The 15562-nt window shown below is 33.4% G+C and overlaps 1 protein-coding gene across 1 annotated transcript in view; it reads right to left on the bottom strand.

Annotated features, from left to right (window-relative positions):
• Positions 1-653: 653 nt before the first annotated feature.
• Positions 654-15562, bottom strand: part of cntn6 (contactin 6) — a 129508-nt gene continuing 114599 nt past the window's right edge. The window contains exons 13-23 of the mRNA XM_088917177.1: positions 14579-14751; positions 13663-13780; positions 13194-13352; positions 12547-12696; positions 10011-10081; positions 8961-9195; positions 8130-8245; positions 7320-7500; positions 6162-6274; positions 3489-3657; positions 654-3079 (exon numbers count right to left, since the gene is read on the bottom strand). Of these exons, the coding sequence (XP_088773303.1) occupies positions 2976-3079; positions 3489-3657; positions 6162-6274; positions 7320-7500; positions 8130-8245; positions 8961-9195; positions 10011-10081; positions 12547-12696; positions 13194-13352; positions 13663-13780; positions 14579-14751 (1589 nt within the window). The 3' untranslated portion in view covers positions 654-2975. The remainder of the gene's footprint in view (positions 3080-3488; positions 3658-6161; positions 6275-7319; positions 7501-8129; positions 8246-8960; positions 9196-10010; positions 10082-12546; positions 12697-13193; positions 13353-13662; positions 13781-14578; positions 14752-15562) is intronic.

The raw sequence follows: 15562 nt of genomic DNA, 5'->3' as shown, positions 1-15562 counted from the left end.
ACCCCAACTGCTCCAGAGGAACCATATACATGGCTGACCCTGTGCTCTGACCCCAAGCTTCTCTCCCTGTCTGTGTGTCTCATGGAGAGCAAGTTGGGGTATGTAAAAAGACAAATTCGTAATACAAGAAATTGTATATGGCCAATAAAGTGATCTTAAATCTGATTCAGATATGATATAGAAATTTAAATGACCTAAGTGTCATAAAAAAATTAAATGTTTCAGTTAACAGTTTCATCTGATCATTAAAGCTGCAAGGGCTATAAAGGGATTAGAAGGGATAGTTCATATCAATTGTATACAAATAATTGTATAAAAAAGTTCAGGGAGTTTAAAACAAAAAAAAGTGTTACCCAGCAAATCTGAATATGTGTCCTTGTGTCAAAACAGAAAAGACTAATTTTTCATTTGTGATTAGCTTTTTAGAGAGTTGTCTGGTTTAAAAATACCAGATTTATAAATGACAAAAGATATTATGACTTAGAAGAACACTATTAATTTGGTGTTTGAAATCCCAAGATGTATCAGTTCAAAATTATTTGCAGTTTAGTTTATATAAAGACATGTTCTTTTTTTTCATTATTAATATGAGAACAACCTAAATGGCAAAAAATACAAATGAAAAAACAGATTCCAACATAAACCTGTATTGTTTTCAATATGAAATAGTTTATTTTGTTTTGAAAGCATCTCACAGAGATCTTCTTTATGGTATTTAATTAATACAACAGTATTAAAGCACCCAAGCAACTTATAGGACATTTGTGATTAAACCAACCATACTGTATGAATTTAAAATAATCACCATTAACAAATCAAACTTTCTTTTTTAAGACTTTTTACCAAAACATTTTCAAAAATCAACTAAAATAAAACCTTTAACCTTGCAAAGCTGTTTTTTTTTACATAATAATTAACAATTCCTAAAAATGTATGCTATAAATGAAAACCCAAATTTGATGTTCATTTCAGATACATCTCCAGGCAAGTAATCATTGCATGCAAGTGATGTTACTGCTGCTGATAATTAATACAGCTGTAAACAGCAATAGAATAACAGATTTCTCCAGGCCTGCTCTTTCATTTGAGATTCAACCAACACATTATTCTGATCATCATGTAATGCAATGTACGCTTAGCTTTAAAAAGACAAAACTTCTCTGAACTTCTACTTCCACTTCTCTGAACACTGAAATTTAGGGTATCTAATGCAAAACTTAAATTTTCACTATTTTATGAAATTTTACACCCTCCACCAGACACATAATATAATTGTATTTTACAATAAAGTCTAGTCTAGGACATCGCAAGTATCTAAATCAAGGTCAATACTTGGGCTTTCTCTATCTATACATTGAGATATTTAACTGTAACATAAATAGGATGTGGCACAGACAAGTGAGGTGTATCTAAGACATGAGATAAGGATACTGACTTTCAACTTGAGAAGCATTAATTTATTTTTTGAAAAGACTGTTGTATTGGCAATGATTTTATCTCACCTTTGTTGAAATCCAATTACAATAAGAAAATGACTACAATTGTTAAACTGTAAGCTGTATGGAATGTAATTAGTAAACATTATGGGATTTTAATGGATAGTCCCTTTCTTCTGATAATTAGAAAGAGTGCACTTAATACCAATTAGGTGGTGTCTTGCATTTTTTTTTCCTTCTAATTACACACTATTGACAAGTGAGGGTTTTCAGATCATTATTGCTGAACATTTATGCATTTTAAATCTGATCAATATAGCATCACTGGACCTAAATAAGCTCTAAATTAAAAACAATGACAAATAATTAAATTGTGAGATGTTCAGTTTCTTGTACTTCATCCAAAAATGTTAGCATATCACTTATACTTTTTTTAAAAGAAACTGGAATACTTGATTAATTATCTTCTATTTGGTAAAATACTCCTTTAATTATTTTCCAATTAACCATATTTCCGGGTCTGAAATTATTATAATATTTTAGTCTGATTTTAAATTACACATATGGATAACTATAAGGTTACATCATGCATTTCATTTTTGATGCCTTTCAAAATATCACTAGTAAGAAAAAATAAGTATCCATATACACAAGTTTTCCTCTGCCCATAATGTTACACTGAGTTGACAGTCAGTCTGACATGACAGTTAGATGTGTAAGTAAGTCTGTAGTTTCCCACAAAATTCTCGTTGCACTTCATTTTAAAGTTATATATTTTTTTTGTTTCTTTAGAAAGTCATAAAAGATATATACAGTATAACCGGAAAACTTGGAGCTCGGCAAATCCAGTTTTGGTCTTGAAGTTTCTAGATGCTAAAATTAATTAAATGCATGAAACAACTTTAAAGCTACCCAGTACACATATTTATCAGGAAAAGTCTTGGTGCTTTCTGTATTGTGTATGGTACCTTCTATTTCTTCTTGTTTTCAATGCTTGCTTGGAGCAATTGCTCAGCACAATCTTTTGTCAGTCATAGAGCTGTGTAGCTCCAACTCATGAGAGACTGTGATCACAATCTGAAATGTTCTAAAAGAGAAAACTCTCCATACAAGTTTTGAAAGCAAGAAATAAAGCATAATGCATATTTATGGACAAACTATTTCTGTATTATACTGTATGTATATATTTTTTAAAAAATTATGGATAACTCCACTCCAATCCACTGATCATAAATTCAGACTACTTCTTAAGCTTATAATTAACTTGTCAGAAGGCCAGAGAATGCTCTTTCTTGCATAATTAAATATTCTGTAAGTTTTAAATGTTTGTTACAAAGAAAATAATCAAAACACCAACTTAGAGCATTGGTTCTTAAGGCAGTTTAACATTGTTGTAGAAATATTCTCTCAATATTTCTTACAAAAAAAAATTAAAAAGCTGATATTTCAAAAGGATGCCATTTTAACCACTATCACCAATATCCTGCACTCTGAGCTTGAGAATCTTGCTGTAGAAGGCATTTCATTTTAATTTCCATTCTATAACATCAATCTTGAAGCAAATGAAATCACAACTGTGCAAAAAAGCGATAGTTTGCTGACATCAGATATGAAAGCATTGGAAAGTCCCTTTGAGTTTAAGCCTAAAAGAAAGAACAGAAACAAATAATGTAGAGTTAATTTAGATTTCAATTTTTCATGAAGGAATCTAGAAGATCTTAAAATGTTTCAAGCTATATATTTTTTCTCTATGTATATTTCTAATTTAATTATTCAAATATGAAAAGGCATTGCTCTCTCTGCTGTGATAAATGTAAGCCACTAAACCATACATTAACAAGTTGCAGAGACCACAGACTGCAGAATCTGTGAAATGAAATAACTGTTTAATATTGTAACTAATTGTGCATATTGTAGATCATTATTAAGAGCCAATCATCTAGTTCATTTCTTCTCCTACTGTAGATGATACATACCCTAGTGTAGAACTTTTAATTAATCCTCTGCTATCCCCTTTTTAGTGACTTTTTAAAATAAAAGGTAATCTCTTACTTGACATCTTTGGAATCCTGATTGGCCCACTGCTACTGCCATCTCCTCCATCACTGAATGTTTTTATCTCTATGAGGTAGTCTTCTCCTGATGGAAGCTGCAGCTCCACTGATGTTTTATTAGTCTCTACAACATTTGTCCTGCTGTGCCAGTTCTGACGATACACAACCTGGATGGAAAAAGGTTCTGTTGGTGAAGCTGCTACATATTGAGTTGTGATTTTTTGTGTGTTGGTTGGCATAAATAAATACAAGAATTAGATAGTACGTAAAGTGAATTGACAAATCATCCACAATATATGCTTCACAGGTAGAGAAAATAGCATATCCATTCTCTTCTGTCATTACATCACAAGATCATAAGCCTCCACTAGGCTAAGCATTGGGACAAACAAGCTTAAGCCCCACAGTTCAGAAAACAGGCTTTAAGGTATGTGAGTTCGCAGCTGCATCATAGGCCTTACCAGGCACTTGCCACGATGCATATTTTTTATGTTGCAAAACAGTATCTTCCTCTAATACCTGCATTGTTCCCTAGCAATCATGTGGTGAACACAACCTGGGACTTCAGTGATTTACATTTACATTTATTCAAAGTATTTTATCCACAGCAACTTACAATCACATCCAGTCAAGATGCAAATGGTGCCTACAACAGTGATGAAACTGAGGCCCAGGTCAGAGTGCAGGAATTGCTCAAGGGCCCTCTTGAAACATAATTTCATTACAAAGCCATCCATAACACAGTGAAGTAGTGGCAAACATTTGAAAATGCAATCAGTAAAGTTTTTCGGGCAGGTACACTTCCATTGAGACCACTCTTCAATAACTGAAGCAGTATACAAATGAATATCTTAGAAACATTAATGATTGTGCTCAAATATAGTATATTATCGATATAATTCACTTTCATCAGAATAATTATATTTTACATTTTAGGGGACTTTCCTTAAAGAACTTTACTGTTAAAATCCCTGGCAAAAATACATTTTTTCACATTAACGGTAACAAGAATTAACAGATTCTCTGTGTTTTACCAATACCAGCACACAACAGCACAGTGTTAGGTTGCCAGGTCATTCATAGTACAATGCTTTTTCGGACTTATTCTACTCAAGCCTCAAGCCTCAAGCCAAGTTTAAAACAGACAAAGAACAAAGCTGCTCTCTAAAAAAACAACAAATTCCATTAAAATACAGAAAGGGGGCACAATGAAGTAGTTACTAAAATTGTGCAAAAACAATTTTCTGTTGATACTACATTCATGTGTCTTCTTTCCGCCCCTTTCATATCATGCCAATTAAGTTTATGGATGAAAGATTTCTATTTCTTTTTAACATCCAGTAAAGTCCTGAACATTGTAGTCTATTTAGAAAGAGGAAGAATCTACAAATACAAGAGTCTATTAAATTTTTCTGCAGGGGCTTAATGGAAAATTACATGAATTGCAAATTATTGTCAGAGGTGGTTTAACAGACCCCTGTGGTTTTTCAATGTGCTGGGCTTAATGCCTGTGGAACACCAGTTAGGGAATACCATCTAAAAGATACAGCTAACTTTCCCCCTCAGCTACCAAACTCTAAAAACCTCGTTTCATTTATTGTAATTAAGTAATCATTAGTGATTTTTTTAAAGAAAGCAACACCTTATTTTTAATCCTCCTTGCCCAATTGCTTACAATCGCAAACAAAGCACAATTATAAACCTCACTCCTTTGATAAGAACACTGAACATAAAGTACTATATATGTCATATTTGACATGTTTCAACTTAAATTTTGCTGTTTTCATTTAAAAAAACAAAAGCAATTTATTGAATATGCTGCCACAGTTTATTGAATATGCTAGTTTGGGTGATGCATTGGTTTTAGTCAATATTCAACAAAATCCATTTCATTTATTATTCTTAGGTCATATAATGTATTGCCTAATGCATGGTCTTTGTCCCATTATAACAGTATCCATAGTTTAACTTTACCACGGATTTCAGAAGGCTTGTAATCTGAATACATTAGTTTTCATGAATGTCCATGGAGTATTTTTGGAACAATAAATTGAAAACTACTTAAACATGGGTTTAATACTATATTTACACTACATGGCTTGGTGCTGTAAACATATTAATTACTGTAGACTTCTTTTTGTAAAATGCAGCAGTGCCATCTCATTAAGTTAAAGCCACGTTATAGTCATTATCACATACAGCTATGTAGCTATATAAAAACACTGCAAAACAACGTCACTCCTGCTGAGCTCTGAAATTACAGTGTGGCCAAGCAACATTCTTTTGATGAGTTGGGTGTCATTTGCATTATCGGGAAAAATCAGTGGTATGGCAATGAAATTCACACTCTATATTGCAAAATGAATAGAAATGTTTTATACAACATTACACTTAAATATAACAGATTATTTCTTTATAAACAGCTGTATTTTTTATATCTTTAATGCATGAATCAATTAGCCTACTGCAGAATCTCAGGAAACTTTCAAATATAGACACTCACTGGTGTTAAAAAACAAATGCCCCTGCAACCAAAAATCTAGAAACATTATGCATTACACATGATTGTATGGGGCACTTATTCAGCAGGTCTCAACAAGCACATTAAAAGGTAAACATCCTTAGGTATTTTTTATAACAAAGAAGATCTTTCAATAACTGGAAAACTTGCCTTGTATCCAATCACCTCCGACTCATTTTCCATTGCCTTCACATGCTCCCAATTCAAAAAGATCTTTGAATTTGTCAAGTTCCATTCAATATTCCCAGGCGGTTGACTTGGAGCTAAAATATAAATCACACAGATACATGCTTTAATAAATGAAATCAATACTTTCAATCTGCACTGCAATTACTTCTTTTTAAATTGCTCCTTTATCTCTAATGTCTACCCTGAGCACCTATTTGAAAGAGTATTATTTTCTGTGGTGCAGTGGTGCAAAAGCAGAGGATTTCAGATTCATCGTTTAATTTGGCCATTGATAATTATATATTCTGTCAATCCGCTTTTCAGATTTTCTTTCTTCTGAATATTACCATATTCCTTCAAACAAAGGCAATTGGAATAAACAAGCTATAAGGTGTTTTTTGTATGTTTTCATTAATTAATGTTTAAATATGACAGCTGATATTACCAAAAGCTGTATTAAGCTGTATTAAGGTCAATATGAATGGGTTGTATACATTTAATGTAGCTCTGTCACTTATCCCACAGAGCGAATTAAATACTAAGGACACTATTTTTAAAATAAAAAATAATACCATTTGATTGATGATAATAAACAATTGATTTTGTAATAAACAAAAACTCCATAATCTTTACCTCAGAAAAGCAAAACAAAGTACAATTTATACATTGTGGATCATTTTAACTATAGAAAAAGGAACTTCAGATGTGAAACCTGTGTTAAGAATAGCATATAACTGCTGACTCTGTATTCTTTTTTATGTAGACTTAAATTTACATGCTCAATTTAATAACTGTGATTGGCTTACAGAATCCCCACAGAGCAATATAACTGATTTATCTAGGCAATGACTGTCTCTTAACTGAAGTATTCTGCTATGTTTTGTCCTCATATAATTGGTATCAGATAATTATCTAACCTCATGTCTTAGTCTTATATGTCTAAAAAATTAAACACAATTAGTCCCTTTACAGTATCTTTACAACCTATCAAATAAATGTACATTAGGACTGAGTTTCCTAATTGGCTTTGGAGGGACATGGTGGGTAATATCACCTAACCTCATACTGTACTGTATGTCTCATCTGCTGTACTTACTCATTTTTGTATTTCAGACACTCTTAAAAGCTCAAAATACTCACGTGGCTTTTTGGTGGTGACATTTACTGGTGCACTTGAAGGGCCAGTTCCAGCACTGTTATATGCCTTCACCTCTATTGAATATGTTGTGCTCCCCTTCAGGCCTGTAATATTTGCAGATATGTCTGTCACCCTGATTTTCTCAGCATCCTTTTCCATTACACCAACTTCCCAGAAGAGCACCTGATTCCCAAAAGAAACAATTTCTATTATTATTATTATACAGATCAGCATTTTATCTGAGTAGAGAACATCCTAACAGCGGTGCTGTAATTCAGTGTTGATTTTCACACAGCTACTATACTGTATGGTGATTTATAAGGTAACAATTTTGTCACAGAGGTCATGGACTTCTAAGTAAATATGAATTTCTTTAAACTGGTAATGTGAGATCCTTATAGTTGCTGTAATTTGGTTTGCCAATTTATTTTTTCTCAACATTATATGATGTTGCACATGTTTGAAAATTGATTGTGTATGTACAGTAGGAAAAACAAATGCAGGGAGTAGCGATGCATTTTTTGCAGGTTTCAGTGGGGGATCACTGAAACAGAGGCTGCATTAAAAAGGAATTGAAAGTGCCATTCATAAACACAGGCTATGGACTCTTGAGTCTGTACTATGACAAAATAAATAATAAAAAAATGAAATACAAAGCTAAAAAGTCAGAAAACAATTCTCAGCCTCTAGATAGTTTTATACAATTTCTAACAACATAGATTTTTCACTGTCTAACATTTTATTTGTTCCCTCTGTCAGTGTTTCCCTTCATGTAAGACGTGTCAGAGGCGAGAAATATATTTTGTTCCTACCTCATAACCCAGAATTCTTCCAGCACTAGTCTTCCAAGGCACAGGATCCCAATACACTTCAATTTCGGAAGCTGACAGACTTCTAGCAGACACTCTTGAAGGTGCCATATTTGGCTCTTAAATTGTTCAAAATAAATGAAAAAACAAAATACATACCGTGACATTGGTTTTAAAAGAAGAGTGGAATGTATTTAGCACATTTACACATGGATCTGATTTCTGTCTTACTCTCCCATGTGGCTGATTCATTAATTCACCTTATTATTGTAACAATAATGCAAACAAGGAAGGTCAATGATCAGCAATTGTCCTTCAAATCACATCCACTGCTCGAATGACAGCAAGTGAGTGTTGCCAAGCTATTGAGTTATTATTCTCACCAGGTCCCAGTTAGGACAAGGTGACAGTGGCGGATTAAAATTAATTAACCCTTGCATATTCATTTTTTCTCTTGTTTCTATTTTGTGGAACATGAATGACAACAACAGCCAAGATTAACAAAACATAACTGATCAGATGTGAACGTCAGTGGCTGATTCAGACATGGCGTGTTTGATACGAAGTCTGTTAAGTGTATACAGTATATAGTCCCTTCAAAATAATTAACAGAATATTTTTAAGCAAGCATCTCATTTTTAACAATGGATATATTCATTTGAGAAAAAACTAAACAGACTGGAAAAGAAAAAGTTCCTGAGAATGGACAATGGCTTATGTACTTTGGAAGATGTAATAATTGAATGCACTTTGTAATAACTGAATGCACTTTTTAATTATCAAGGGAAGTAATTGAGGTATACTGTAGATAGTAATTTCTGAAGCAAAACCTACCCTCTTCTGCAGAATAAACTGTGAATACATGACTGAATGGTCCTTCACCAATGTTATTATAGACACCAACTTTGACTTCAAATGGCGAAAGTGGTGGGATGCTTTCATTCTTGAAGACATATCTGGAGGCATCAGGTACAGCTACTACTGTCTGCATCCATGTGGTTGTGTCAAGAGGTCGGAAAGCAACGACATATCCAAACCCTTCTCCATTCTGTAGCTCTTCTGGAACAGGCTGTGTGATAAAGAACAAAAACCACAAAAAATGGACTGTTTAATACTGTAGTTTAGAGGAAATCTAAAGATTTTGCAATGCAGAAAGCAAGAAAACTTCTTCGAATTGCTATCCATAAAAGGAGATCCATAATTAAACCCATGGTGGGAGTTAAAAGGATTAGAAGCTCTTAAGGATTTTATTAAGACATTGATTTAAGACAAAGCTTTTTTTGGTTTGCATCTATTTGTAACATTTATGAAGAAATGTTTACTAACAGACCTTTAGAAATAATGTTTAAATTTACAAGTTCGTGTAATACATAACAGCCCCAAAGGGCTGTGAGAGTATGGAATAATCCACCCAGCCATGTGCTTGAAGCTGATACCTTGGCTTCCTTCAACGAACGATCCTTGGATTAATAAACTACTAACTGAAATGGGCCAGATGGCCCAAACAGCCTCCTCTCATTTGTAGACTTTCTTACGTTCTTATTGTTTTATTTATCATGTCCTCACGTCATCTTTCACACATCAGATTAAATAGCCCACAACCGTGTCAAGTTTCAGTTGTACTGTATATTAAGAGATAGCTTTACCACAACTGGGGGAGAACAAATTAATGGTTTTCCTCTAGATTTTTTTTTCAATTTAAGTGATGTCAATAGAGCCACACCTCTGAATTTCTCTTTCAATTTCTTGAATTTTTTTCACTTACATAATCTCTTTAAAAGTTAAGAATATGAACACAACACAATCCTTTTGTCCCATTACTTAAAGACTTTTATGAAATATCATAAATATGTATTTTAGTAACTATCTGAAGCATCACATTACCTCCCATACAATTACAAGTTCTGATCGGCTTCCACCACCTCCACTGACATTGGCAGGAGCAATTTCTGGAACTTAAGAAAGAAAAAACAATTATTGAAGATTACATAATAAGAACATTTGAAAAGCAGTGGCCATATAGCCCATATAATTTGTTCGGTTTGTGATAGCTAATTGATTAAATTTATCCAGACATTTCGTAAAAGATATCAGGATACTAGCTTTGATAAAATAGCAGGGTATCATATTCAGACTCCCACAACTTCATTTAAGCAAGATGATGTGTGAATTGTGCAAAAAGTTGCACTTAACGACCCTGGTACTGTCATGTATTCAATGCCCTGCACCATGTAGTGGCAAGACATATTATTACACTTAGAATTAAGTGTTATTCATGATTTCTAATAATATTTCTGTTACCCTGACAAAGCAGCGTGGGCAGAGCAAATAAATGCACCTTAAAGGGGCTCATCTGATAAGAAAACATACTAATGATATGTTGTGCTGTTGGCTTTGGTAAGTTTGCTATTCCTCTGCTGCACAAGACAGTGGGTCAGAGGATTACATATGACAACTCCCTAAACAACCATTGACTGTGATGCTGTACCTTAAAAGCTAGCACCCAACTCATTGATTAACTTCCTATCATTATCTACTCTCTCTCACTGTACTGGCAACCTGACTTTACCGATCACATTACTGAAAACAGTCAGAGTCAGGGCTTAAACATTTTCCCAAGATGACAGGCCAAGAGAGTAAGTCAGTAAAGAGCAGAATTCTAACCAAGATATTCTTCCTGTAAAAGAACAATCTTATGTTTCAGGAACCCACTGATATTTTTGTCTGATCAAAGAAATTAAGACAGTAGGATTTTTAATATACTGTATCCTTGTATATTCAGAAAAAGGATATGGCTGAGATGAACCAAGTTCCTTCCACCAGCCTCTCTTGCAACTGGACCCAAGAAGATGACTGTGCACAGACTGTTTTAAAGACATTTCATTCCAGAGTGGTCATCAGTAATACTTTTATGGTTCACTGTAGTAAATGTGTATTTGCTTGTATCTGAGAATATGATTGTGATTTAACTACTGTGTATGACACTGATAAAACCTACAAGGTATAATCTGAAGTTATGAACTCTGATCTTTATAATCCCTGAGTGAAAAATAGTCTTTCGTATCACTGCAGTTTACTTCACAAATATATTCTTACATTTGTAATAATATATAATAAAATAAATTGTATCTTGTATATTTATAATCCAAGTGTAAAACTACAAATTATGATATTTGATTGATTCCTAACAGTAGTAGAACTCTCACAATTTCCAATTCCATTTTCTAATTGCTACAGCAACTCTCAATTTGCTACAGACTTAAAGGAGACTCTTTGAATTCATCTGTCCAATATAACAGCTTTTTTTCAAAAGACCTAGCAGTTGTCGATGAGAGCATGCATTAGTCACTGCTGAATGTTCTGCTTGCTAATGTATACCACACGAAACCCACACTGTTTTGTGTGAAACATTAGTCTAAACCATTAAGTGGATTCCCTTTTGTCATTATAACACTTGCTTTTCTTCACTGTTTCATTAGCAGACCAGTGATTCCAGAAATCTTTTAATGGAATGTGAAAGATCAAGTACAAGTACTCTGAAAAATCACTTATTTCAAATGTGCATTTTTAAAGTAGGGACAAATAGGCAATTTCTCCCTCTTTTTTTTGGTCCTTTCTATGAGCTACTGTATACTGACAATGGCATGTCTTTTTCTTTATTTGTTATGTTTAGAAAGCTTAAAAAAGACATTGAAAGGGATAGAAAGTTAACAGTCCCTTAGATATCATGCATGATGTTTTCGAAAAAGAAAATATATTGTGAGACAGTATTATACAAAAAAAGTTGTGGAGTAAAAATTACTCTTTGATAGTGATAGGATCAAAATGCAACTAGGAAGGTTACTTCTACATGGTAAGTACCATTATTAAAAGGCACTCAAGGAAAGGTGAAATAACAATTGGTTCTTATGTGCATCAAAAGCTATACAGAACATCATCTTTTAACAGCACCTCTGTGAAACACTGTTCAAAACATGCTGTTCTATAATCACGCAAATGACTGAGAGAACAAACTACAGGGCTGATGTCAGGGGTACAGTATATCACTTAGCAGATTACAAGAACAGTATAACCAAGCTAGATCAGTTGTTCACTTCAAATTGAAACACAGCTCATACTATTGAATTGGGAAGTGCCATGGAATTCTACAGAAATATTCAGGTTGTTTTTAGAAGTCGATTTAAAACAAACTTGCTTTGTATTGTTATATAATAAACTCCTGGTCTACTTAGAATAAACAACTTCAATATACAGTAGTTTGATGTTGTGTTATGAATCAAAAGACATACAGTACCTAACATACAGTAATTTAATATTTAGTCAAGGGCATTGAAACGAGCACAATTGTTTTGCTCTACAGATAATAATACATATTTTCTTGAAGGAAGACATTTAAGTCACATGGAAATGAAGATCTTACCTCCTGCTTTTGTTCTGAACTGCTTTGATGGTGCACTTGGCTCTCCAACCCCAACACTGTTGCTTGCAACCACCCGAAATTCATAATCCACCCACGGGTTTAGATCTACCACTGTGGTTCTCAGTGTCTTTCCAGGTATGTATTCAGGAACTATGATTAAAAGAGAGACTGGAATTGAACTATTTAACATCATGAAATAAATATGTATTTACTTTACATACTTTTTACATATTTTTTTGTCTTCAAATGTCTTCCACACATTGCAGACTTAAAAAAAATACTTGAAAACTTCATAAGATATTTCCCAAACCTTTATTAAAGGTTTATTAAAAGCACTTATTAAATTAAGGAAACTTTTCAAAATCAGTAATAATTTCTATTCTAAGAATAAATGTTATCTTTTCATTACTTTTAACTGTCACATTCAATGGATTTATAGGTAAAAAAAATAACTTTGTAATTCAATGCAAGAACTCAATGGTACTGTTCGACAGTAATGAGTCAATAAAATCCTTACAAAATAGTCTAGGATGAAAAGAGGACAGACATTTCCAACATTATGTATACACTATAAATAGAATGGTACACAGACAAATAATCAAATGGGAATTTAGTTATTAATTCAATTAATTGTAGGGTATAATTACCTGTTTTAACTGCCTGCCATCCTATTGAAAAAGGTGTCCTTGCCTGTATTGTGTAAGTGTTAACTGGGCTGCGATTATCTGTACCTGGTCCCCAGGAAAGCTGAGCTGTTGTGTCAGTAATCTCTTCAACAATCAGATCCTCTGGAGGACCTGGGGGCCCTGATATGACACATACAGCGTTCAGGCACATACAAAGTCATATCACATTCATAATAAATCTATTGAAATAAAATGGATAGCTGTTTCATGCACAATACACTTATTGCAGAAAAGGGAAATATAATTGGATGGTTTAAAAAGAAGATACCCATTAAAAACAGATTGGAGGAACATGTTTTTGCTTCATCTTTTCATTAATCAATATCATGAGGCTACTGTGATGAAAAAAATATATGCCGTTCTCTATAAGTGTTCTGAAATAAGTAATAAAATAACTTGCTAAAAACAGACACACAACAAGTAAGCACACCTCTCACAATCAAGTCAGCTGCCGCTGATACACTGTCAACAACTGTATGGACCATGCAGACATATTTTCCTGCATGCTTCAGTTGAATATTCCTGATCATCAAGTCACCAGAAGAACCCTGTACAGAAAGAAAAATATTTATAAAGCTCCTGGTGTTTTTCACTCCACACTGCTGAGCAGTTAGACCTTATTAAAGATGCCAAGAGATAACATTCTTATAATTTACCTGTCTGTGAAAGAACAATTTATGCTTAGATCATTGTATTCCAAAATCCAGTACAAACAACTAATATATTATGTGCACTTTAGTATTATAAGAGGAAATGTGATTTGTTGCTAAGTAATAGCACTGTAAATTGCTCAAAGTTATTATTCAAAGTTGAATGAGTTAGTATTTCAAAAACTAGATCTGAAACCTGAGAAATGTAACTTTTAACTTTTAACTAGACGAGGAATTTTTTTTACAAAACTACTAATTACTGTATCTTGAAAAATATCCAACCCTTCCAGTCTTCGTATCTAGACAAATCCACATTTTAAAATAATTCCTGTAGCTGTTTTTGGAAATTTAGATTGGTCTGGTATTACATACTGTATGCAAGTGCATTAGAAATCTCTTTTAGTCATAGGTTTTTGTAAATTAACTTCTTTTAGGTTAATTTAGAGTAAAAACATGGTAAACATACTGTATTCCAAAAAGAACCTCTTCAGATTAGGAAAATATGATAATTTAGAAATAAAAATATTAGTTAGAGATTAAGCCATACAGTATTTGCAATCTGACCATTCATTTTTTAGGAATGAGCACCAGGAAAATGATTGCATCTTTCTCTGGTTTAAGCTCTAACTCCAATATGGAATGTCTGTAGAGCTTGTATCATAGCATTAGGGTGAATTATGAGTTTCTAGTACTTACTCCTCCGATTTTTTCAAAATGGTCTTGTCTGTTAAAATCAATCAGCTTCCCATTGAAAAACCATTTGAAGGTGGGATCTAAGGTTGAGTCTTTTGATACTTCACATGGAAGGACTATGCTTTCCCCAACTGTAGCATCAACACTTAAAGGTGGAATAATGATCTTTGTAGGCTCTATAAAGACAAAGAGTACATAAAGAAACACATTTTTTAGACACTGAGCACTGCTTTGATAATAAATACTGCAAGAGAGTAATAGCTTTAGACAGCTAATTTATACCTAAAAATCTTACATAACAAAATCCTGTAATGTGCAGAGAGATCTTTTGGAACAACATGGATTATACATTTGATTTATAATTTAATCTTCTATATATAGTCAAATAGTCAGCTTCTATATAGTCAAAGTTTAACACTAACACACATGGTTTTGTGCATCATACAGTATACTGTAAAATGCATCAAAATAGTCTAAAAGTAAAGTAGGATCTTCACCTAATTGTTGATGTTCTTTGAACAGAATGGAATCAAATAGCAATTAAAGTATATATATATTATACATATTAAATCAGATTTAATAATAATGATTCAATAAGGCTGCATGGTGGTGCAGTGATTAGAATTGCTGCCTCGCTCCACTGTGGCACTGGGTCTAATTCCTGAGGTGCTATCAGAGTGGAGGTTGTACTGTACATTCTCCTCATGTTCATACCTGTATGTATTTTTTCCAGGAGCTGCAGATTCCTCCCATAGTCCAAAGACATACTAGAAGGTTAATTCACTTCTGGGAAAATTGGCCTTGGTGTAAGTGTGGACGTGATAGGTGATAGGTTCTAGGTCCCCACGACCCTATACTAGATGTATTGGTTTAATTCATTATTTGGTATAGTATATCGAGTCATTTAGTATGAGAAATAGGCATAACCTGGGGAAGGCTGCAGCATACCATTTCCCTTGTTCTAGAAAGGATGCCCAGTCCATTGCA

This window comes from Atractosteus spatula, chromosome 5, assembly GCF_055471065.1.
Source record: "Atractosteus spatula isolate fAtrSpa1 chromosome 5, fAtrSpa1.hap1, whole genome shotgun sequence".
Lineage (NCBI taxonomy): Eukaryota > Metazoa > Chordata > Actinopteri > Semionotiformes > Lepisosteidae > Atractosteus > Atractosteus spatula.
This window is presented reverse-complemented; position numbering and strand designations above follow the sequence as displayed.